The following is a 23272-nucleotide window of genomic DNA, read 5'->3' on the forward strand; positions in this document are numbered from 1 at the left end:
ATAGGGTTTTCTTGTACATATTTACATATACATATAGATTTCGAGTTTAAAAATGTAAAGAAGTCGGATGACCCTCCGATTTCACAATACACTTTCTTTTTTATATGTACAAGAATTTATTTCGCGATGAGCAGATTTCAATATCAAAGTAATAAGCATGAATACTTTTAATTACTCCAACTACTTACTTTGATAAGGAAATCGCTCTTGAAATTGAAACGTTTTTCCGATTTTATTCGTGAAATTGGCATCAGGTTAGTATATGGGCTGGCCCCCACAGGGGGGTGGGATTTTCAGATTTATTAGTGTTGCGAAAAATTTACAGCGCGGGGGTAACTATGACAATGCACTGACTAGTATTCGGTGGGAATCCTTTTGGTTTTTAAATGCAATCCAATGTATTATTTATTTAATCAAATTAGTTACAAGGATTCCGCGGCATAAGACCGTGAAACACCATCTCATGGGAGATAAACCCATGCATTACTAGGCCTTTGCAGGCGCAGCTTTAGAATACGGAACATATGAAAATATGTTACCATATTCTAAACTGTAGTCCTTTTGTCTATACTATGGGCGTCCGTCAATCTGACACCGTTGGATGCAACGTGTTGGACGGGCGGGTAGCGCTCTTAGCGAAGGGGTGCATCCTGTCCTGGCGTTACGACGTCCAGGCGGGGTGGGTGGTATGTAACGTCGAGCGCAAGTTCAGGGGGCCTAAGAACCTCCGTTGCCAGCTGATATTATCAGTGCACCATGTTTTACGTCATAGTTGCCCAATTTTGCTTTTTAGTATTTGCTCTTCAAGCATAGTTTAAAGCTCCCCTTTCGAACTTGAAATTCGTTCTATCGCATTCACAGTTCTCGACCCTAAACACTCATCATTCGCACTTCAGCATCACGAACTCTTTCACATAATCATTCATTCACCTGCATACCTTTGTGTAGTGAAATATTACCCCGTTAGATATTAATGTACCAGACATGTTTCTAGATCAGGATTTTCTATTTTAATTAGTGTTGCGAAAAATTTCCAACGCGAGAGTAAATATGACTACACACTGACTAGTATTCGGTGGGAATCCTTTTGGTTTTTATTTGATAAAATTAGTTACAAGGATTCCGCGGCATAAGACCGTGAACACCACCTCATGGGAGATAAAACCATGCATTACTAGGCCTTTGCAGGCGCAGCTTTAGAATACGGAACATATGAAAATATGTTACCATATTTTAAACTGTAGTCCTTTTGTCTATACTATGGGCGTCCGTCAATCTGACACCGTTGGATGCAACGTGTTGGACGGGCGGGTAGCGCTCTTAGCGAAGGGGTGCATCCTGTCCTGGCGTTACGACGTCCAGGTGGGGTGGGTGGTATGTAGCGTCGAGCGCAAGTTCAGGGGGCCTAAGAACCTCCGTTGCCAGCTGATATTAGCAGTGAACGCATGTTTGAGTCATATTTGCTCAATTTTGCTTTTCAATATTTGCTCTTCAAGCATAATTTAAAGCTCCCCTTTAGTCATGTTGCTAGATCAGGATTTTCTATTTTAATTAGTGTTGCGAAAAATAACGCGAGAGTAACAATGACGATGCACTTTCTAGTACTCGGTGGGAATCCTTTTTGTTTTTAAACTCAATGTTTTATTTAATTAATCAAATTAGTTACAAGGATTCCGCGGCATAAGACCGTGAACACTATCTCATGGGAGATAAAACCATGCATTACTAGGCCTTTCAAGGCGCAGATTTAGAATGTGGCGGAGTACCAAATCTTCCATTTGATAAACTGCAGCCTTTTGTCTATACTATGGGCGTCCGTCAATCTGACACCGTTGGATGCAACGTGTTGGACGGGCGGGTAGCGCTCTTAGCGAAGGGGTGCACCCTGTTCTAGGCGGGGTGGGTGGTATGTAGCGTCGAGCGCAAGTTCAGGGGGCCTAAGAACCTCCGTTGCCAGCTGATATTAGAAGTGCACCGTTTTTGCGTCATAGTTGCTCTATTTTGCTTTTCAGTATTAGCTCTTCTTTCGTACATAAAATTCATTCTGTCACGTTCATGGTTCCCGACCCTAAACACTCATCATTCACACTTCACCCTCACGAACTCTATCGCATAATCATTTATCCACCCGCATACCCCAGTATAGTGAAATATTAGCCCGTTAAATTTTCTATTTTAATTAGTGTTGCGAAAAATTTCCAACGCGAGAGTAAATATGACAATGCACTGACTAGTATTCGGTGGGAATCCTTTTGGTTTTTAAACTCAATCCAATATTTTATTTATTTAATCAAATTAGTTACAAGGATTCCGCGGCATAAGACCGTGAAACACCATCTCATGGGAGATAAACCCATGCATTACTAGGCCTTTGCAGGCGCAGCTTTAGAATACGGAACATATGAAAATATGTTACCATATTTTAAACTGTAGTCCTTTTGTCTATACTATGGGCGTCCGTCAATCTGACACCGTTGGATGCAACGTGTTGGACGGGCGGGTAGCGCTCTTAGCGAAGGGGTGCATTCTGTCCTGGCGTTACGACGTCCAGGCGGGGTGGGTGGTATGTAGCGTCGAGCGCAAGTTCAGGGGGCCTAAGAACCTCCGTTGCCAGCTGATATTAGCAGTGCACCATGTTAGTGTCATAGTTGCTCAATTTTTCTTTTCAGTATTTGCTCTTCAAGCATTGTATAAAGTTCCCTTTTCGAACTTGAAATTCATTCTGTCACGTTCACGGTTCTCGACCTCACGAACTCTGTCTCATAACCATTTATCCACCTGCATACCTTTGTGTAGTGAAATATTACCCCGTTAGATATTAATGTACCAGACATGTTTCTAGATTAGGATTTTCTATTTTAATTAGTGTTGCGAAAAATTTCCAACGCGAGAGTAAATATGACTATACACTGACTAGTATTCGGTGGGAATCCTTTTGGTTTTTATGTGATAAAATTAGTTACAAGGATTCCGCGGCATAAGACCGTGAACACCACCTCATGGGAGATAAAACCATGCATTACTAGGCCTTTGCAGGCACAGCCATAGAGTACGGGACATTTAAGTATGTCGCACTCCATACGCTAAGCTGTCTTAAAGTCCTTTTGCCTATACTATTAGCGTCCACCACTCGGACACGTTGGGTGCAACGTGTTCGATGGGTGGGTAGCGCTATTAGCGAAGGGGTGCATCCTGCCTTAATGGCCAAGTGCCATTACGGCCAGGTGCCTTAAACAGGCGGGATGGGTGGTATGTAGCGTCTGGCGTATGAACTAGGGGGCCTAAGAACCTTCGTTGCCAGCTGATATTAGCAGTGGACGCATGTGGAGTCATATTTGCTTAATTTTGCTTTTTAATATTTGCTCTTCAAGCATAATTTAAAGCTCCCCTTTAGTCATGTTGCTAGATCAGTATTTTCTATTTTAATTAGTGTTGCGAAAAATAACGCGAGAGTAAATATGACGATGCACTTACGAGTATAGGGTGGGAATCCTTTTGGTTTTTGAACACAATGTTTTATTTAATTAATCAAATTAGTTACAAGGATTCCGCGGCATAAGACCGTGAAACCATTTCATGGGAGATAAAACCATGCATTACTAGGCCTTTGCAGGCGCAGCTTTAGAATGTGGCGCACGACCATATGTTACATATTGTAAACTGCAGCCTTTTGTCTATACTATGGGCGTCCGTCAATCTGACACGTTGGATGCAACGTGTTGGACGGGCGGGTAGCGCTCTTAGCGAAGGGGTGCATCCTATCCTAGGCGGGGTGGGTGGTGGTAGCGTCGAACGCAAGTTCAGGGGGCCTAAGAACCTCCCTTGCCAGCCCTATATTAGAAGTGCACCATGTTAGCGTCATACTTGCTCTATTTTGCTTTTCAGTATTTGCTCTTCAAGCATTGTAGAAAGCTCTTCGTTCATACTTCAATTTCATTCTGTCACGTTCACGGTTCTCGATCCTAATCACTCATCATTCACACTTCAGCCTCACGAACTCTATCACATAATCATTTATCCACCCGCATACCCCAGTGTAGTGAAATATTAGCCCGTTCGATGTTTATGTACTAGTCATGTTTTTAGATCAGGATTTTCTATTTTAATTAGTGTTGCGAAAAATTTCCAACGCGTGAGTAAATATGACAATGCACTGACTAGTATTCGGTGGGAATCCTTTTGGTTTTTAAACTCAATCCAATATTTTATTTATTAAATCAAATTAGTTACAAGGATTCCGCGGCATAAGACCGTGAAACACCATCTCATGGGAGACAAACCCATGCATTACTAGGCCTTTGCAGGCGCAGCTTTAGAATACGGAACATATGAAAATATGTTACCATATTCTAAACTGTAGTCCTTTTGTCTATACTATGGGCGTCCGTCAATCTGACACCGTTGGATGCAACGTGTTGGACGGGCGGGTAGCGCTCTTAGCGAAGGGGTGCATCCTGTCCTGGCGTTACGACGTCCAGGCGGGGTGGGTGGTATGTAGCGTCGAGCGCAAGTTCAGGGGGCCTAAGAACCTCCGTTGCCAGCTGATATTAGCAGTGCACCATGTTTTACGTCATAGTTGCTCAATTATGCTTTTTAGTATTTGCTCTTCAAGCTTTATATTTGCAAAGTCGAGTTACTTTTATTAAAATAGTCTAGTTTATTTCCTCGCTATCTTCTCCATTCGCTCTCGTCTTCGACTGACCTCACACCGCGTTACACATTTTCTTTTACCCCCAATCACTCTGTCTTTCTTTCGCGGTCATCCTCCAAGCTATCCGACTATATACTCCACCCCCCTGGGGGGACCAGCCCATATACTAAATCGAAGCCGTGAAATTTCGCCGATACTCTTACTTTTAATAAAGTGAGAATATCATCTTTAGTTTTTGCTAATTATACGTTTTAGCTTAGGCATTTCAGCACACATGAAGAAAACTGGTAGGTGAAAATACCTTTGGCCTTGTTCATTTTTATGCCCAAAGCTCATTCGGGTACTTAGATGTACTCGCGTGGGTGGAGGACGGTGGACAAGGTTTAGTTTTAAGTGTAATACATTTTGGCGACTGACAAAAGTAGTGAACCAATAGTGAACCACGATACAAGTTGCACATGTGTGTGTGTGGTTAGGATGTGGGATTTGTATCGTTTATTAACAATCTTTAGTTACTATAACATTACAAAATACTTATCAAGAATAAATTGAAAAATTTTTACATTAGATAATTCAATAGAATACGAAAATGAAATGTATTACTTTAGCATACTGTTCACTATTATTTGTCAGTCGATTTCAGCAAAAAGGTATGATTTTATTAGAGTGTGAAAGTTGAATTGAACTCGGGTGTCGGAGGCGTCCCGGGACGTTCTCCCTAGGTGTAGGCATTTTTGCACCCGGGTGGTTGTATGAGAACCGTGGAGTGAATTTTTGTGAGAATGATTTTTGCCCTTTTTTAAATATAGCGATAGGCAGGCAGGTAGTTTACTTCTGGTGTGATTGAGTTTAGTTTATAAGTAGGCAGGGCCAGAGCAAGCTTTCATGTTTCTCTTCGTATTCTCCTCTAATACGTGAGAAGCTTGTATCTGGGGTTGGGAAACCAAAAATCAAGAGAAAAGATGAAAATGCAATTTAATTAATTTATCAATTAATTAATTTAGCATTCTCTCTTGATTTTTTCAAGGCCAAGCCTTATTAGTTTGTAAGTCGTAGTCGTGGTACTAGACCCGATTACAAAAATGAGGTATTAAAGTGAAAGTGCAGTGAAGTGAAGTGAAATTAAAAAGTGTTTGTGCTTGGACATTTGCAAAAATTGTGCAGGTATGCGAGTAGCGATTCTAGGGATCGTTGCTCGTTTACGTGTTACGTTTTTACAAATGTCTGAGCAAACGTAAAATTTTCGCGAGTGATTTTTGTGAGGCTATTGCCGAAGAAAGAAGAGGCTATATGCTGAAGAGCCCCGGCAAAATTTGCCCAGAAGAGGGGAACTACTAATGGCTCTCCATCTTCGGATGGACAGTCATTCTGTCACTATGCTCGCTAATTTGTTTTTTCATTTTTTAGTTTTTTTTTTTGTATAATACTTTTGCACATATCGTCGAGAAAATATTAAATTCGAAATTTTACGAGTTCAACAGCCAGCTCGTTGAATGGTCAACTTGCGTTTTTATTTCCCCTATTCCCTTTTTCTTTATTACTTTATTGAAATAAATTATTCTTTTCTTATTGATTTTGCACATAAATTATATCTTGTATTTTCATTTTACATCTGCTTAAATTCTCAATTTTTTGTCTATTTCTGAGATTGCAATGGTAGTTATGTATTCTGTTCTCGGCTTTTACTATTTCAATTGTAATCAAAATTATAATGTTAACTGTATTTTCTGTTTCAGCATTTTATTATTGAAATTTTTATTTAAATTCTAATCCCAATAATTATGTTTTCTATTACAGCATTTTATTGTTAAATTATTATTATTTTCTCAATTGTTTCTGATATTAGGATGTTAATTCTATTTTCTATTTCAAGATTGTATTGTTTAAATTTTTATTTTATGTTGGCTGTTTAGAATGATTTCACGTTATTGTATATCTAATCCTAATAATTATGTTTTCCGTTACAGCATTTTATTGTTAAATTATTATTATTTTCTCAATTGTTTCTGATATTAGGATGTTAATTCTATTTTCTATTTCAAGATTGTATTGTTTAAATTTTTATTTTATGTTGGCTGTTTAGAATGATTTCACGTTATTGTATATCTAATCCTAATAATTATGTTTTCCGTTACAGCATTTTATTGTTAAATTATTATTATTTTCTCAATTGTTTCTGATATTAGGATGTTAATTCTATTTTCTATTTCAAGATTGTATTGTTTAAATTTTTATTTTATGTTGTCTGTTTTGAATGGTGTCACGTTATTGTATATCTAATCCTAATAATTATGTTTTCCGTTACAGCATTTTATTGTTAAATTATTATTATTTTCTCAATTGTTTCTGATATTAGGATGTTAATTCTATTTTCTATTTCAAGATTGTATTGTTTAAATTTTTATTTTATGTTGTCTGTTTTGAATGGTGTCACGTTATTGTATATCTAATCCTAATAATTATGTTTTCCGTTACAGCATTTTATTGTTAAATTATTATTATTTTCTCAATTGTTTCTGATATTAGGATGTTAATTTTCTTTTCTATTTCATGATTGTATTGTTTAAATTTTTATTTTATGTTGTCTGTTTTGAATGGTGTCACGTTATTGTATATCTAATCCTAATAATTATGTTTTCCGTTACAGCATTTTATTGTTAAATTATTATTATTTTCTCAATTGTTTCTGATATTAGGATGTTAATTTTCTTTTCTATTTCATGATTGTATTGTTTAAATTTTTATTTTATGTTGTCTGTTTTGAATGGTTTCACGTTCTTATGATTTTAGGGTGGGTCACTAATGTAGCCACCTCCACGTGGTGTGACCCGGTAATTGATATCGTTTTCTAAAGATAACTTTTAGAAAGCGATATCAAGCTAAGAGCTACTATAAAAAGATTTATATATTTTTTAATTGGGAAACAATAGTTTAAATTCAGAAAAGTATTTTCGGGAATGCAATATTACGATGCGATGAAACGTTGACTGTTTTACCGACGCGGAATTCGAAGTTCGGTCTTGACGCTCGCATAGCCGTCTTTCACAAGTGAATACGTTTTATTTAAAAATGATTGATTTATAAATTAAATGAACATAAATAATACTGAAAATATGACATTATATCATTTCGGAAATTGTTTAGCTTTAGTATATGTTCCATATTACCTTACTTACAAATATTCAGGCCTGTAAGTACCCTTAATCTGTTTCTAACCTATTTATAATTGAGGTTATTTTTATTTTTCAGTTTGTTTTTTAATCTTGGGAGTAATAAGAAAACTATAACTATAATCTAAGCTTTTAAAAGACCAATAATTATTAAAAGTTTCGATATAAATTTTCAGATCTGAATATGGTGCATTTTGGAAATGCATTCAAGCTGGGGGTATTTATATATTCACTCAATTAGTAAAAATGCTTGCGCTTGCTACTTTCTTTCCTACAGCTGACAGTGTAGGAGAAGAAGGTTTTGATATAATTGGTGTATGTGATTACATTAAACATTTTCATTAAACTATATATTGATGTAATAAAAGTAATCTATATATTTAATACAAAATATAATTTTTAGGAATTTTTAAAATCATCAATAGATTTAGCTGACTTAGTAGGAATATTATTAGTATTAAATAGTATACCTGGTAAGGGACATGCAAAAGTCTTAACTGCTGGAGTTGGATGGGCTGGAGCTGAAGTATTGCTTACTAGATTTCTTTTGTTATGGGTTGGAGCAAGAGGTGCAGAATTTGATTGGAAATACATTCAGAAGAGTCTTGAATCTAATATTAATTTAGTAAGTAAATATATAACAAAATTACATAACTTATAAAAAAGCTGTATATTAAATACTTCATTTTTAATATGTGTAGGTGCAACATATAACTATGGCAACACTTGTATGGTTATGGTCAAGGCATGATTTAAAACGAGGTTTAGTTCCAATAGTAGTTAGCATGCTCATACTTACTGTCTATAGGCAGCTTGTGTTAGATTTTCTTATAGTATTTTTCTTAACTGGCCCATGGTCAACTCTTATTGTTAAAGCTATTACCACATTTATTATGGGTATTACAACATTATATATTTATGCAGATCTTGCTCATTCTATTGGTATCTTTTGAATAATATTTCTAAAGAATATATTTTTTATTTTGGGCTGTTGTAATATATATGTAACAAAATAAATCCTATTCTGGTAATGAATCGCATCATTATGTTTTATTTAATTTTTTATTTTACACAACAAAATAGAAGATTCAATTAATTTGTCTTTTATTTAGTTATATATTATATTTTGGTATTCAGTTTTGGCATCTTTTTAAGATCAATTGCATTATTCATATGCCTAATTACTTATACGTAATGCAGTATCGAGCACAGTAGGTTTCCTCAGAGAAAATGGCGAAATACCGAGCTGCCCCCCAAACTTTCACGGGTTCAAAATTTCATTTGATATTTGGTTTATTATTCATATTTCTTAAATTTTATAATATTTAATAAATAAAAATTATATGATTTTTTCTGAATTATTTTTAACATCAATATCGTCGAAATCAAACTTTTGAGAATTCTTACTTTCCCTCTAACGCTATTTTCCCTAAGGAAGTCTACTTAATACTGTACATATTGTATTGATATTTATGTTTATAACATATAACAAACAAGTATTTTAATAACTTTTTAAATGAAAATTTTAACATTTTATTTTGAGTATTTTATTCATTTTTATCAAATTACGAAACAATTCGTTAATACTTTGAAACATCGAAAACTATTAACAAATAAAAAACACAGGTACTGCTATTAAATTTTGTAATTTTTAAAGAATAAAAAGAAATCTCAATTACGCATTACTTTTAGAAATAGAACTGTATTATTTGTTATTATCACCTAATACTGTACATATTCGTAACAATAACTTTTATACATATTCAATGCACACTTACTCTTATGATTATTGTATTAAATAGTCGTACACTGTTTCTATCATTAATAAGCACAAACTATTAAACTGGTAGAAAAAGATAAATTGAGAGGGGATTATGGAACTTTTACATTCTTTTATGTATCTTCCCTATAATTGTCAATATTTAGTAACATTTATTGAAGACATCGTGTAAATTTTAATTTATGAAACTTGAAACAATCCGTTTAAATACCTCTATGATGGAGGGCACTGTAATGTTCTAATTCCATCTCCCTCTGACTGACTATCACTATGATCGGAAGAATCGTTGTCATCCGAAGAATCATCAACATTATCATCCTCATCATCATCATCCGCCACATTCCGATTTCGATCACTAGAACCTCTACGTGCACTGTGATTCTACAACAAAGTATCAACATGTTAAATAAAATGCTATATAGAATATTATACGTTATTTATTAATATAAGCTTATCATTTAATACATACTCTTATTCTTTCTGCATGACGGATGGTTCTTAGCAATATCCAAAGCATCTGACCATCAAATGCATCAGATTCATTAGCAGTATCTTCTGCTCTATTAATCGCATTGGATTTAACACACTAAAAAAACATATAGAAATATATATGTTTCTTAAATGAAATCTTAATTCTAAAATATACATACACTTGCTAGCTTTGTTAAGTTTGGAGGATGTTCACAAGAAGGCACCCATATTTTCACATCAAAATCAAGTCCACTTGTTGCAAGGATAGGAATATGTGGATGAGGTTCCAAACAGTTTACCTACATAGCAAAATGTTTTTATAATTTGTATAATGTTTAAATTACATGTTTTCTGAATTAATTTAATCCAACTGCATACCACTCCTTGTTCATCACCGGGCATCCAATTTACTATGGCTTCAGTATTCTTGTCCCAGATAAATATGTATCCACAATCCGATCCAGATATAACAAATTCACTTTTTGGTCCGAAAAAGTTTACACCTTTCACTATGTGGTATATAAAATAGTATATTAGGAAAAAGTAATCAACAATACATTTAATGAATGCACTACATACCAGTGGCATTATTTCTATGACCTTGGTATCGATGAGCAAAATCTCCAGTTTGAGGCATCACTGTATCAAACAGATATATGTCTTCGTCGTTATAAGATGCAAGAACTTCGGTTCCATTATAATTATATACAGCGCAAGTTACGTGTGCATGTTTATTCCCAGCCTACAATTTGAGCAAAATTGAGTTTAAATGATAATGTGATAAATAATCTTACTTTTAATCCTGTACAATACAAAAACATACCAAATGATCAGGACATAATTTATGTAACGGTGCAGACACTTTTCGTCGATCATATATTCTAACCACTTGAGACCGACCACCAACACAAAATTCATTACTATTAAGCGGGTTTGAATGAACACTGTACAATTGCACATCAGAAGACCCATCTTTCACCGCTAGCAATCTATACAACAAAACCATTTCCATGTATTATAGAAAAATTGAAATCAAGTAAAAAGTACTGATTAAACAACATACTTTGTTGGTTTTTCTTCTCTAATATCTATAGATAACACTTTAGCATCTTCACCAACAGAAATTATAACATGAGGTGCATCTGGATGAACTGCAAGTTTATGAGTAGGCGCGTGATGCATTGCTATTCTTCGTGATGTACCACGTCTAACATCTAATAAACGTACTTGTCCATCACGAGCACACGTAGCCATTAAATATTCTACATGAAATGGTAACCATTTTGCCTAAAAATCGTAAACTGTAGAATTAGGATTACAAACTTGAGCAAATCTATACTAATATACCTCTTTTGCATACCTGAAACATGTTACTTCTATGACCGCTATCAAAAGAATGATGCTTTTTCCCTTTTGCCCAGTCCCATATAACTACAGCCAAATCATCTGAACCACTAGCTAGTAAATTTCCTCTTTGATTAAAATTTAAAGCATTAACACAGCCCTTAAAAAATAAAATAAAATTTAATATTCCAATCGCTGAAATTAAAAATGTACAATATGATAAGTACCTGATGTTCTTCGAGTTTATACGCAAGTTCTAAACGTTCTACGACATGCAAGGAACCATAATATCGACGTTGAAATAATGGATTGTTGCCCATTTCACGGTGAATAATTTCTGGCACTACAAACCAGTTTGGCTTTGGCTTTTCTTTCTTTAAACAAGCAGGAATATCTTCTTCTGCTTCTTCTAACTCTTCTTCACTGGCTGTTGTCCATTCATTTGAATCATTTCCATCTTGAAAAGTAAAAATATGAAGTACAAATTAAATTGATAAAATAATATGCATTTAGTAATACATACCTGCATCTTCAACATCTGGACCATCACTATTTGTTTCCAATCCCCGTTCACGATTTTCTGCTCCTCTAGATGTTGTGCTTTCCTCTGTTTCTATGTTTGAACACAATGTAACAATGGAATTCTTTAAATATTACGTATTTTTCATTAATAAGTTACCTTGTCTCATTTCAACATCTTCAGTACTTCCTTCATTGCAACTATCTGCATTTTCTCCTGCTGGAGGTCTCTTACTGCGATAATTACGTTTTTTTACTTTGGACTTTAACTTATGAAACTTTGGTACATTATCTACATTTTCATCGTCAGATTTTGATTTACTAGACACGGTTTCATTCAGCTTTTGCCGCTTACTTGAATCTTCATCAGAACTATTACCAGATTTTTCCATTGAAATGCCACTATCACCATTTACTTGACCTATAAATCAAAATTAATAATAGTACATGTACAACCAAATAATTTTAAGTGACAAAAGAAATTGTTATAATACCTTTGGAAATACTTCGTTTAATTTTATTTTGATCATTAGAAGGTGAACCGCTTGATTCAATGTCATTTGAGGAAGAAGGAGTATTGTCCTGTGAGGTTGTTGGTTCTGATGAAACATTTGAATTTACAATAGAAAAGGATGTTTCTATAACTGTTTCTTTGTCTTCAGTTGGTCCAAATATATCTTTTGTATTAACATCACATTTATCATCAATAGAAGGTTCAATAACTTCTTGAATTACTTTACTTTCAGCTTGAGTTTGATCTACTGCTTCTAATGTTTCAACTTCCATTTTTAGCTCATTTATTTCAACTTCATTACCTTTTGAGATATTGTTCATTTCTTCTAACGCAATATTTTGTAAACTGTTTACAGTATCCTCTTTAGATGTAGAAGGTTCAGTATCATATACTTCCTCACACACCTTGTGATAATCCTTAACATCCATCTTTTATTATCACCAAAACACTATGTTCAATTTTATAAATGTTTTTTTCATACTTTTCATAACACCTATAATTTATGTTAATTTTACCTGTAAAAATATTGAAAATATTCATTTACATACTACAAATAGAAATACAGACAAGAATAAATAATCCTAAAGGAGATTAAATAAGAATATGATTGAAATTTAGTATTTTAAATATAAACAAATCTTAAAACATTTTCAATATACATTCAAGCTTACAGACTATGTTTTGAGAATTTTTAATAATATTTATATGCAAGACATTGCAAAATACAAACGAAATATTAATAAATGTAAAATCAAAAATTTAACCCACATAATCAAAGCTATTCTGGTTTAAGGTAATTATACGCAATCACTGTAAAATATATACTTTACAGTACATGCATAAAGATACAGAAAATACGTAACATTTATGAAATCTTAACGTAAACGTAATCTTATGTATAAAATGCGTTTTATGAAATACAGTTACTATACATGATCATGGACAAGTGACAGAATCAAAACGATGATTGCACTCATCTGTCATCTTCAAAAACATATTAATGTTACAGATTTATAAAAAGCACGAATCAAACGTGTGTATATATACATTTACACGTTACATAAATTTATTGTTCATTTCTTTTTTTAAATGAAATTACCTGATAAAATGGCTGATACGTATGAAAGTATCTTATTGTCAACGTAGTTTATCTACAAAAAAATAACGAAGGTGGTAGGTAGTTCACAATATAATTGACTGATCCAATAGTAGTTTTCGTAATTTAAACATATAGATGGAGTAACTGCTGTATAAAATTATATTTGATACAGTATTTTTTCATCAATTTTATAATGATTTATAAAATTCAAATATTTTACTAAATGAAATCATAAGTCATTCTATTATTTATATGCATAATAAAGCAGTATTTATTATGTTAAATTTGTTAATTTGATTTAACTGACATATAGAGATATTTATAAATATATGTAGAAATATATACATATAATATGGAAGAATTATTATTAATCTATATATAATTCATTACATTGAAATTGAAATGGATAATATATACATTATCTGAAGCAGTCTGAAGCACGTGGAATATTAAACATGTCTCTCCAATCAGTTTATATAGTAAAATACAACTGTTATATTGTACTAACACCGCATAATTGAAAAAAGTTAAGAAAATTAAAAAATGATTATATTCCTGTAAAACTAAGTTTCCTAAATCGTACTTTGAAACATTATGTTGTATGAATTATTGATAAATATAGGAGGTGTTGAGGTTATAACAAGTGATAAAAGTTAATGTTCTGTATAAAGTATTATAATGAAAAATATTTAAACATTATTTTTGCTAGCATCAGTGTTCTTGATACCTTTATGATCTTCTAAGGATTTTCAATAAAAGTGTTAATAGGTATATGATATGAGGACTACAGATTTATAGAGGTTATTTTGTTAAAAGTTAAGGTGTTAAAATAATGGCCAAGGTATTGACTTTTTGTCGAACTATTAGGAATAACTGGAAGAAATCTCTTGTAGGAGCTGCACTTTTAACATATGGAGTTTCATATAGTAAAGATGTATATGAGTAAGATATTACTTTAAACATAAACATTTGTATTATACTTGAGATACAAATAAATATAAATTGAAAAACATTAGAGTTTTATTGTATTTAATTACAATTTTTTAATGGAAATATTCTTATTTTTAGCACAAAACAATTAATGAGAGAATATTGTAAGAGTATATCACAATATGGTGATAACTCACTTCCAACAAATTTAAAGCCTCGACATGTGACTGTTATTTTGAATCCAGTTGCTAAAAAAGGGTGTGCTTATATTTGATTTATAAATATGAAGTTAAATAATAATTTGATTATTAACAATAATTGTTGTTACCTATAGGAAAGCTAAAAAATTGTTTAAAGATTATTGTGAGCCTCTTTTACACTTAGCTGGAATAGCTGTGACCATATTACAAACTGAATCAGAAAATGCAGCTAGAAAGCTTATTATGGATTTAGATACACCTACAGATGCCATCATTGTGGCAGGAGGAGATGGTACTTTGTCTGATGTTTTGACAGGATTAGTCAGAAAATATAATGCTAATCTTAATTCAGTTAAACAATGTCCTATTGGTATTCTGCCATTAGGACAAACAAGCAAAATTGCAAAATCCTTATATCATGAATATGATCATTTGTCTGACGTGAAACAGATATTAGAAGCAACAATAGCAATTATAAGTGAGAAATATAAAATGATGGATATAATTGAAATTGAACCTATTGAAGTATGTTTTAACTACATGTAATAAATTTTCATTAATTTACTGAATTGTAAACCTTATATCCATTGTTTCATGATTGAAGCATAATCCTGAAGAACCAGTAAAACCAATCTATGCTATGGGAGCAATCGAATGGGGTGCTTGGCAAGATGCACATGCTTTAATTAAAAAGTATTGGTATTGGGGACCTTTAAAAAAGTATGTACCCTGTTTATAAATTCTCTAATATAGCTTCTAATTTCTATGTGTATTTATTAAATTTTACAGATATGTAACTTACATATTGAATGGTTATAAAATGAATTTAAATCAGTACTGCAATGCAATGATAAAATATACACCCCCATGTGAAGGTTGCTCTCGCTGTAGTCAAAAGAACTTTTTAAATGTACCTAGTAACATGAATAAAAGATGGTGGCATGTTTTTGTTCCAAGAAATCCTATCACAGAAGGTATGTTTAAATAAATTAAAAATTTAATATAAATATTAAAACCAACAAATCACCTCTAGCATTCTATTTTTTAGATACTATTGACTATAGTAAGGTAATAAATGAAAATTGTGGCATTTTTCATGAACTATCTGTTTCAACAAGCGAATTGCATATAGAAGCATCTAATATAAATAAGCTACAGGTTGCATCACCATCATCTTTAAAAATAGAAATAGGTAATTAAAAACAAATGTTATATTTAATAAATATTTAAATATTATATTATCGTGAAATATTTTTAATGTTGCAGGTCCAAAGAATATTAATTATCTTTCATTTATGACCCAAGGATGGAAACAAGAAAACAGTAATAAATTAGAATGCGAACAAATTGTAGAGGCAAAGAACATTGAACTAATTCCACAAAGGGTAAATTTTTTATGATCTCAACAATTTTATCTTGATATTAATTTTATATATATATATCAATTTGTTTATAGGTGGACAAAGAATGTACATTACACATTGATAATGATGAATATGAACTCAAACCAATTAACATTAACTTAATTTCTCGAGCGGTGAAAGTATTTTATTCTGAATTAGATAGTTAATAGTAAATATATATAATACAAATAAAATTAAAAAATTAGTTACTGCATATTTTGCACTTTCATACTTTAATTCTCCATCTTTTATGATACTAAATTAAATAAGAAAATATTTGTTTAATATATATTATAAAAATAATTTATTCTGTATAAAAGATATCCTATGCTACTACTAACAGTACATGACACTTTTGAGTATATAATCCATTTTTACATGTTTTGTAATACTTGTGTAGTAAATGTCACTTATCTTACGTTTTAAATTCTATAACTTTAACTGTTATGTAAGGTACCACATAATAATCAATAGAAAGCGCGCTGAAGTTTTAATCACACTCATTAATTAACATTTTGAATACGACTCTATTACTTCATAGAATCAATTTCTAATAAAATATGTATATAAAACTTTAAATAATTAAAATACAGTCTGATGAACGGCAAAATTTAAAATTATTTTCAAGATTTTGTAGAAGATACTACTTTACTACTATCGCAATATACATTTGTTTCACAGTCCTTTCCGGTAATTTTAAAAAAATTTAACAAAGAAGGAACTGGGCTTTTAGATACTTTAGATACTTTCTGTGGTTCTGTTGATCGTGATCTACCAGTTCTTTTAGTTGATGTAATATGAGAATTAGGGCTAGCTAACTTTTCTGACACTGTTTTTCTCGTTTTCTGCTCAAATTTTTCTTTTCGTATTCGTGTTAACCAGTCGATATTTTCTTTATACTTTTCTGGAGAAAGTTGAAGTAAATGCGGCGCTGTACCATCAATTACAAAATTTGGAAGATTTGATGTCGGCGAAAAGTAAATTTCATTATTTTTAATTTCTATACCAGATGAACTTGTACTTGGTTCATCAGGTTTATGGCTTTTACTTAATGGATTAATATCATTACCAGGACTAAATAACCTTCGTGCGCCACGATTTTCTAAATGAGCTCGTTTGGCAACAAATTCAAAATTCTCTTTTATAGGTGACAAAATGGATTTAAATTTCCCATCCGTCCATGATCCACCAGTTGCTATTTGGGAATAATTTCTTTTCATCGAATTACTAACAGTATATAAACCGTGATAATCGCCAATTTGAGTATCTGATGAACTAGGCCCAGGAGTAGCATCTAATAGAGAACCATAATGATGTTTAAAATAATAAATTTAAAATGACATTTTTATGAATATGTAATTACGTACTTGGTGTGGTATCGGATCCAGGAGTACATTCTTGAGATGCAACCCATCGTCGAGTAACAGTTGGTGTAGTTTCTAACTTCAAATTTTCTAAAGGATTTTTGTTAACAATAGCTTCTGCATGACCACATATTTGAATCTCTTCATTTTCTATTTTATGTTCATAACCAACTCTCCAAATTCTATGACACGAATCATCGGAACATGTTACGATCTGTAATATTTTCAAAGAAATTAGCATTAGGTAATATATATATATATATATTAAATAGTCAAAGATAACGTTTAATGATGTTGATTAATACTTTGCTTTCTCCAATGTTACACCATGCAATGCACGTAACTTCTTCAGTATGTCCAGACAGTTGCACAATTGGTGTTCCTGGTTTATTTGTACGCCAAATGTATGCAAGTTCATCACTGGAACCACTAGCAATATAACGTCCATCAGGACTTAAACACGTTTTAACATAATATGTACAGTTTTGATGCCCATAAAATTCTGCCACTAATAAATAAAAAATAATAAATATACTATTAATATTTAGTATAAATAAAATTAGTTTTTTATTGTTATACTTACTCGGTTTAGGATTATAAGATGATATATTATATGCATATATAACGTTATCCATACAACTTGCATATAATGTAATCCTAGCAGGACATATTAATAGTGATGAAAATCCATTTCTTGCACTATGTCCAGTATAGTTCATTGTATATTTAGCCAAAGGCTCTTTTTTATGAACAGTGTAATTTTTACGTAAATCCCACACCTTTATCAAACTGTAACAATAATGTTTCTTAACATTGTTACTTCATGTGATTAATTTCATTTATAATAATAAACTTACCCATCTCCAGCAGCACAAGAAAGTAAAGTAAAATCATTTTGAAATGCCAAACCAGTAATACTTTGTGATCTAGATACCTGACTAATTACCCTACGCTGTCTTACATTACCTATAGTGCCAGCATTATGTGCATTAGAAATACAATTATCTGGTTTGGGGCGTTCATAATGATTGGCTCTAATATCCCATATCATGATAGAACCATCTCTAGCTCCTGTTGCAAAGACAGCTAAAACATTTCATTTTCAAAAATAGTTTTAAATACTTATTAAGCATATAACTGATTAAATATATCAAATATTAAAATATACCTTTGTCCTGATAACGAAACACTGCAGTCTTAACACTTCTTGTATGAGCATGAAAATAATCAATTTGTTTTATTTCAGATCCAGATACATCCCATAATCTTGCAGTATGATCACCAGAAGCTGTGACCAATTTTAATTCTCCTGGCATCCAAGCAACATCAAATATTGCATTACAATGTGCCTGAAAATAATTTAAATGTTTCTGTTTGAAGATTATCACGAATGAATGATAACATTTTTAATTAGTATTGTTCAAACATTTTGTAATAATACCTGTGTTCCTTCCAATGGTTGATTTGACCCTTTTTTAATGCTTATGTCTTGTAGAGCAATCTTTCCATCCTCATTTGCTAAAGCAATTATTTGTTCGTATCCTTCTGTAGTACAAAATCGACAAGCAAAAACTGGTGGTTCTGGATTAAAATCAAGCGCGTTTGTATTTGGTGTTATACCACGGTAAACGTCATCTTGATAGCATTTTAAACGGTATAAAGCGATATCATAATCACGTATTGATGCTGAAAAAGGAAAGTATTTTGCTTTTGCGAAACTTATATTTCATGTTTAACAGCTAACATTGCAAGTGAAACGTGTAAATATCATCCTAAACATGACATTAACTATGAAGTTAAAGTTACATATAACCTGTCCTTTAATACTTATAATTTGTTTCAATTTTTAATCAGTTACAAATAGTTAAAAACAATTAAATATAAATTACCGCATCCTTTTTCACGTTCTACAATAGAATGCACTAGATTCATTCTGAAACTACATGAAATCACTGTTTATTGCACAGCAACAGAAACTATTCATATACACAAGCTTATACGCGGGAAAATCTGACAGTTTTCCCGCACTTAAGAATTAAGAATGTTTTCATGTAGCAACAGTTTGGTTATGGTTCACAAAAGGTTAAAAATATTGAGAACTCGGCTAAAGTATAAATCAAAGTGCACGTCACGGGCACCGTACGTTTTTTGCGGGTATCTTTATACTAGTAGGAAAATACTGACTAACTAAATTGTTTGAAATCTAAAAATCCAGATTGAGTATAAAAATGATATTTTGTATTCAAAATAGTCTTATAATGAAGCAAGGACTTGCTAAGTATGGTATGCTAAATTATTTTGTACTATAAATATTATATAGGAATTTAAAGTAATGTCAATCTAATACGTATTTGTAAGTATGGGAGCAAAGTACAGAATCAAAAACTGTAGATTAAACTATAATTAGAAAATAATTGAACAATTGTTATAAAAATTGTTTATATAATATAATAAATGTAATAATATATATATATTATCAAAAGTATTATTTATTTTATATGTAGGTACTAATGTATATTTTTTGTATTAGGATCTCCTATAAATTGCTGGAGAATAATAAATAAATCATATGCCACTAAAAGTAATAATGGTTCTAAAAATATTGTATTCATTGATGGTGTTAGAACACCATTTTTACAAGCTGGTACAAGTTATAAACAGTTAATGGCATATGACCTTGCTAGAGATTCACTAGTGTAAGTTAATTTAAATATCTGCATTTTCTTCTTGTCATTTTAAATACTATATAATCTAATCTTTTATATCTTTTATTATAAGGGCTCTGCAAAAAAAAATTAAATTTCCCAGAGAAATAGTTGAATATATTGTTTATGGTACAGTGATGCAAGAAGTAAGAACTTCAAATATTGGTAGAGAAGCAGCTTTGGGTGCAGGATATAGTGATCATACTCCTGCACATACAGTAACTATGGCATGCATCAGTAGTAATCAAGCTCTTACAACTGGTATGGGCTTGATTGCTTTGGGTGTATATGATGTAGTTGTTGCAGGTGGAGTAGAATTTATGTCAGATATACCAATTAGACACAGTAGGGGTATGAGATCTTTGATGTTGCAAGCCAATAAAGCAAAATCAGTTAAACAAAAATTAGCACTTCTTGCTGGTATTAGACCAAGTCATTTTATACCAGATGTATGTTTCTTTTTATATCAAAATTAATTCCTGTAAATATGTATTTATACATAACATTTGACTATATTTTAATAATTACAGTTACCTGCTGTAGCAGAATTTTCTAGTAATGAAACGATGGGGCATAGTGGTGATAGATTAGCAGCAGCATTTGGAGTATCAAGAAGAGAGCAGGATGAATATGCTTTACGTTCACACACTTTAGCTGCAAAAGCACAGCAACAAGGGTATCTTACAGATGTAGTCCCTTATAAAGGTAAAGACACATAAAATCGAGCGAAGATACGATACTGATGCTTTTTAATATTTCTTCTAGTACCAAATATAACCGAAGTTGTTGATAAGGATAATGGCATTCGCGTTTCTACATTAGAACAACTAGGAAAGTTAAAACCAGCATTTGTTAAGCCATATGGAAGTGTAACTGCTGCTAATGCTTCTTTCTTAACTGATGGAGCATCAGCAGCTTTAATAATGACAGAAGAGAAAGCTCTTCAGCTTGGCCTTACTCCAAAGGCATACTTAAAAAATTTTACTTATGTTTCTCAAGATCCTGTTGACCAGTTACTTTTGGGACCATCGTATGCTATACCAAAGGTTATAAAATTGTTATGTGTGAATTTGATTTATTTAGTTTTTAATTAGTTTTAATTATTTTATATCTTAATATACATGTTTCCATAAATTGCAGGTATTACAAAAAGCTAAATTAAATGTAAAGGATATTGGAGTATGGGAAATACATGAAGCTTTTGCTGGACAAATTTTAGCCAATTTAAAAGCATTAGATTCTGATACGTTCGCACAAAATTATTTAGGCAGGTCTACAAAAGTAGGAATACCAGATCTTAATAAGTGGAATGCCTGGGGTGGGTCTTTGTCAATTGGTCATCCATTTGCAGCAACTGGAGTCCGATTAGCTACTCATACCGCTAACCGACTCATTAGAGAAGATCAACAATTTGGATTAATTGCAGCTTGTGCAGCTGGTGGTCAGGTAAAAGAATTGTAAAAGTATTTTTTGTTTAAGTTGCATTAAATATTTTAACAAGTATATAAATTACAGGGTGTAGGTATGATTATGGAAAGGTACCCTGGAGCTAAAGTTTAAAACTTAAAAAGTAACAAAGACAAGATATTGAACAAGAGAACTATTTATATAAAAAAATATAGTTAAGTTATATAATGAAAGATATTTTAATAAGTTTTGTATATCTTTATTAAAAAAAAAATTGAAGTATATTATTTTAGGATACTTTAGTGTTCAATTTTTACCGATATTTTTAATCTAGTGTGGCATGAAAAAGTGAAGGGAGAGACTGCTCTGTTAAATAATGTCTAACTGCTTGATCTAAAATAGTTTTTATATCCTGACATCCATATAACACACGATCTTTTAAAGATTCAAAATGTGATAAATGCAACCTTTGTCCTGCTCCTTGTGCTACTACTATTAAACCATCCCTTGATATACCATCACTATGGGGTAAAGCAATAACAGATAATGTAACACCAGGAGCACATTCTTCTATATAATTTGCATCTAATACTCCTGTTCCTAATGAACTATCTTCATTTTCTAAAGATGAAGAATTAGTTAATGTTACAGTACAACCTATAGCATAATTCTGTAAAAAAAGAAACAACAAATTTAATTCTAAAAATATTCTTTGAATCAAAATGATTAAAAATTTACTTTAGATTACCATATTTTACCTTAATAGGAATTCCAGCATCAATCAAAGCAAGTGTAGCTGCATTTATAGATGCACAGTACTCACTTCCATCAACTTGTAATACTTCTACATAAATATCTATTTGTGAACGTGGATATAATTCTAAATGTATTATTGCTTCCATGGCATGTTTTAATTGAAGTGATTTTTCTTGGGATTTTCTATCACCACGTGGTTTTCGTTTACGTTCTCCAGAAGATAAACTGAATACTGCCATACTATATTGACAATTTACTATGCCTTTAGTAACTTTTCCGGTATTCCTTCCTGTAGAACCTCGTGGCTATATGTATCAGAATTTATAATTATAAACTTTATTTCCCATATATTATTAAAAATATAATAGATGATAAATCATTAACCTGATGCGGCCCATATACTGTAACCAAAATTTTTGTGTTACCCTGTTCGATATAAGCACTTCCATCAGCTTGACCAAAAACTCCCATTTTTACACGAATTTGTCTTAATTCTAATGCTCGTCTACCATCTGGACGTAATCCATTTTGATCTTCAATATTTTCTGTTTCGATCATTTTTCTTTACAAATTTCATGTGTTTATAAATACAGTGTTTTACCAGTGACTACAAATAGTAGAAGACTGGACATTGGACATGCCTTTGTTCTCAAAGGATCGTGACTGTGCCACTGATTTATATAGATGTGGCGCTCTTTAGATACCGACCTGACCCTGTTTTGAACGCCATCTCTGGGCTAAGCCCGAGTAAAGTCAATTTGTAATGTAATGTAATGTCCTAGGGTGTCTAGGACCCTGTAAACACGTGTCGTCGAAATCAAAGACATGTCTAGTCTTATAAAGTTGAACCAATCATACTTCGCATTTAAATCAAAAAGGCGCAATCACATTTCGTCACTTTGTTTTGCAAACTAATTTATATAAAAGATACTTTGTAAAAAAGATAGTTGTAGTTGTAA

General features: G+C 32.1%; 6 protein-coding genes across 6 annotated transcripts; 3 read left to right on the forward strand and 3 right to left on the reverse strand.

Moving 5' to 3' along the window:
- Window positions 1-7647: 7647 nt before the first annotated feature.
- Window positions 7648-8861, forward strand: LOC114870974 (transmembrane protein 147). The gene is made up of 4 exons (XM_029176313.2): window positions 7648-7841; window positions 7998-8136; window positions 8225-8446; window positions 8523-8861. Exons 1-4 carry the CDS (start codon window positions 7741-7743, stop codon window positions 8772-8774), a joined length of 714 nt encoding a protein of 237 aa, XP_029032146.1. The 5' UTR covers window positions 7648-7740; the 3' UTR covers window positions 8775-8861.
- A 642-nt stretch (window positions 8862-9503) lies between these two features.
- Window positions 9504-13518, reverse strand: LOC114871247 (DDB1- and CUL4-associated factor 8-like). The gene is made up of 13 exons (XM_046284934.1): window positions 13218-13518; window positions 12430-12964; window positions 12096-12356; window positions 11940-12029; window positions 11644-11873; window positions 11433-11576; window positions 11136-11359; window positions 10896-11061; window positions 10652-10814; window positions 10451-10581; window positions 10252-10371; window positions 10071-10187; window positions 9504-9982 (listed from the first exon to the last, which is right to left on the reverse strand). The coding sequence occupies exons 2-13, from the start codon at window positions 12875-12877 to the stop codon at window positions 9815-9817; spliced, it is 2262 nt and encodes a 753-aa protein (XP_046140890.1). The 5' UTR covers window positions 12878-12964; window positions 13218-13518; the 3' UTR covers window positions 9504-9814.
- A 383-nt stretch (window positions 13519-13901) lies between these two features.
- LOC114870962 (acylglycerol kinase, mitochondrial) lies at window positions 13902-16295 on the forward strand. The gene is made up of 8 exons (XM_029176289.2): window positions 13902-14490; window positions 14617-14736; window positions 14813-15203; window positions 15283-15398; window positions 15468-15652; window positions 15727-15870; window positions 15945-16063; window positions 16135-16295. Exons 1-8 carry the CDS (start codon window positions 14381-14383, stop codon window positions 16246-16248), a joined length of 1299 nt encoding a protein of 432 aa, XP_029032122.2. The 5' UTR covers window positions 13902-14380; the 3' UTR covers window positions 16249-16295.
- A 75-nt stretch (window positions 16296-16370) lies between these two features.
- LOC123987641 (protein lethal(2)denticleless) lies at window positions 16371-19479 on the reverse strand. The gene is made up of 8 exons (XM_046284935.1): window positions 19335-19479; window positions 18887-19131; window positions 18614-18794; window positions 18303-18531; window positions 18029-18234; window positions 17751-17953; window positions 17449-17659; window positions 16371-17375 (listed from the first exon to the last, which is right to left on the reverse strand). The coding sequence occupies exons 1-8, from the start codon at window positions 19375-19377 to the stop codon at window positions 16705-16707; spliced, it is 1989 nt and encodes a 662-aa protein (XP_046140891.1). The 5' UTR covers window positions 19378-19479; the 3' UTR covers window positions 16371-16704.
- Window positions 19480-19577: 98 nt separating this feature from the next.
- On the forward strand, window positions 19578-21790 carry LOC114870957 (trifunctional enzyme subunit beta, mitochondrial). Its single transcript, XM_029176274.2, has 7 exons — window positions 19578-19728; window positions 19976-20141; window positions 20224-20599; window positions 20681-20855; window positions 20916-21196; window positions 21291-21596; window positions 21666-21790. Exons 1-7 carry the CDS (start codon window positions 19674-19676, stop codon window positions 21708-21710), a joined length of 1404 nt encoding a protein of 467 aa, XP_029032107.1. The 5' UTR covers window positions 19578-19673; the 3' UTR covers window positions 21711-21790.
- Window positions 21791-21800: 10 nt separating this feature from the next.
- On the reverse strand, window positions 21801-23223 carry LOC114870967 (exosome complex component RRP41). Its single transcript, XM_029176303.2, has 3 exons — window positions 22698-23223; window positions 22316-22618; window positions 21801-22227 (listed from the first exon to the last, which is right to left on the reverse strand). The coding sequence occupies exons 1-3, from the start codon at window positions 22869-22871 to the stop codon at window positions 21883-21885; spliced, it is 822 nt and encodes a 273-aa protein (XP_029032136.1). The 5' UTR covers window positions 22872-23223; the 3' UTR covers window positions 21801-21882.
- Window positions 23224-23272: the final 49 nt, after the last annotated feature.

This window comes from Osmia bicornis, chromosome 3, assembly GCF_907164935.1.
Source record: "Osmia bicornis bicornis chromosome 3, iOsmBic2.1, whole genome shotgun sequence".
Classification (NCBI taxonomy): Eukaryota; Metazoa; Arthropoda; class Insecta; order Hymenoptera; family Megachilidae; genus Osmia; species Osmia bicornis.

What these genes read in the sequence shown, in the direction of transcription:
- LOC114871247 (XM_046284934.1), bottom strand. Translation starts at nt 12,877, where the DNA reads ATGGATGTTAAGGATTATCACAAGGTGTGTGAGGAAGTATATGATACT. An exon ending in TAAACGAAGTATTTCCAAAG is followed by an intron (nt 12,357 to 12,429) that starts GTATTATAACAA and finishes TTTGATTTATAG; the next exon opens with GTCAAGTAAATGGTGATAGT. An exon ending in AGAGAAGAAAAACCAACAAA is followed by an intron (nt 11,062 to 11,135) that starts GTATGTTGTTTA and finishes TTTGTTGTATAG; the next exon opens with ATTGCTAGCGGTGAAAGATG.
- LOC114870974 (XM_029176313.2), top strand. Translation starts at nt 7,741, where the DNA reads ATGAACATAAATAATACTGAAAATATGACATTATATCATTTCGGAAAT. An exon ending in AAGGTTTTGATATAATTGGT is followed by an intron (nt 8,137 to 8,224) that starts GTATGTGATTAC and finishes TATAATTTTTAG; the next exon opens with GAATTTTTAAAATCATCAAT. An exon ending in TTGAATCTAATATTAATTTA is followed by an intron (nt 8,447 to 8,522) that starts GTAAGTAAATAT and finishes TAATATGTGTAG; the next exon opens with GTGCAACATATAACTATGGC.
- LOC114870967 (XM_029176303.2), bottom strand. Translation starts at nt 22,871, where the DNA reads ATGATCGAAACAGAAAATATTGAAGATCAAAATGGATTACGTCCAGAT. An exon ending in CAGTATATGGGCCGCATCAG is followed by an intron (nt 22,619 to 22,697) that starts GTTAATGATTTA and finishes TGATACATATAG; the next exon opens with CCACGAGGTTCTACAGGAAG. An exon ending in ATGCTGGAATTCCTATTAAG is followed by an intron (nt 22,228 to 22,315) that starts GTAAAATATGGT and finishes CTTTTTTTACAG; the next exon opens with AATTATGCTATAGGTTGTAC.
- LOC123987641 (XM_046284935.1), bottom strand. Translation starts at nt 19,377, where the DNA reads ATGAATCTAGTGCATTCTATTGTAGAACGTGAAAAAGGATGCG. An exon ending in AGAACGTGAAAAAGGATGCG is followed by an intron (nt 19,132 to 19,334) that starts GTAATTTATATT and finishes TTCCTTTTTCAG; the next exon opens with CATCAATACGTGATTATGAT. An exon ending in ATCTTATAATCCTAAACCGA is followed by an intron (nt 17,954 to 18,028) that starts GTAAGTATAACA and finishes TTTATTTATTAG; the next exon opens with TGGCAGAATTTTATGGGCAT.
- LOC114870962 (XM_029176289.2), top strand. Translation starts at nt 14,381, where the DNA reads ATGGCCAAGGTATTGACTTTTTGTCGAACTATTAGGAATAACTGGAAG. An exon ending in TATAGTAAAGATGTATATGA is followed by an intron (nt 14,491 to 14,616) that starts GTAAGATATTAC and finishes TCTTATTTTTAG; the next exon opens with CACAAAACAATTAATGAGAG. An exon ending in TTGAACTAATTCCACAAAGG is followed by an intron (nt 16,064 to 16,134) that starts GTAAATTTTTTA and finishes ATTTGTTTATAG; the next exon opens with GTGGACAAAGAATGTACATT.
- LOC114870957 (XM_029176274.2), top strand. Translation starts at nt 19,674, where the DNA reads ATGATATTTTGTATTCAAAATAGTCTTATAATGAAGCAAGGACTTGCT. An exon ending in GCAAGGACTTGCTAAGTATG is followed by an intron (nt 19,729 to 19,975) that starts GTATGCTAAATT and finishes TTTTTGTATTAG; the next exon opens with GATCTCCTATAAATTGCTGG. An exon ending in AGATGTAGTCCCTTATAAAG is followed by an intron (nt 20,856 to 20,915) that starts GTAAAGACACAT and finishes TATTTCTTCTAG; the next exon opens with TACCAAATATAACCGAAGTT.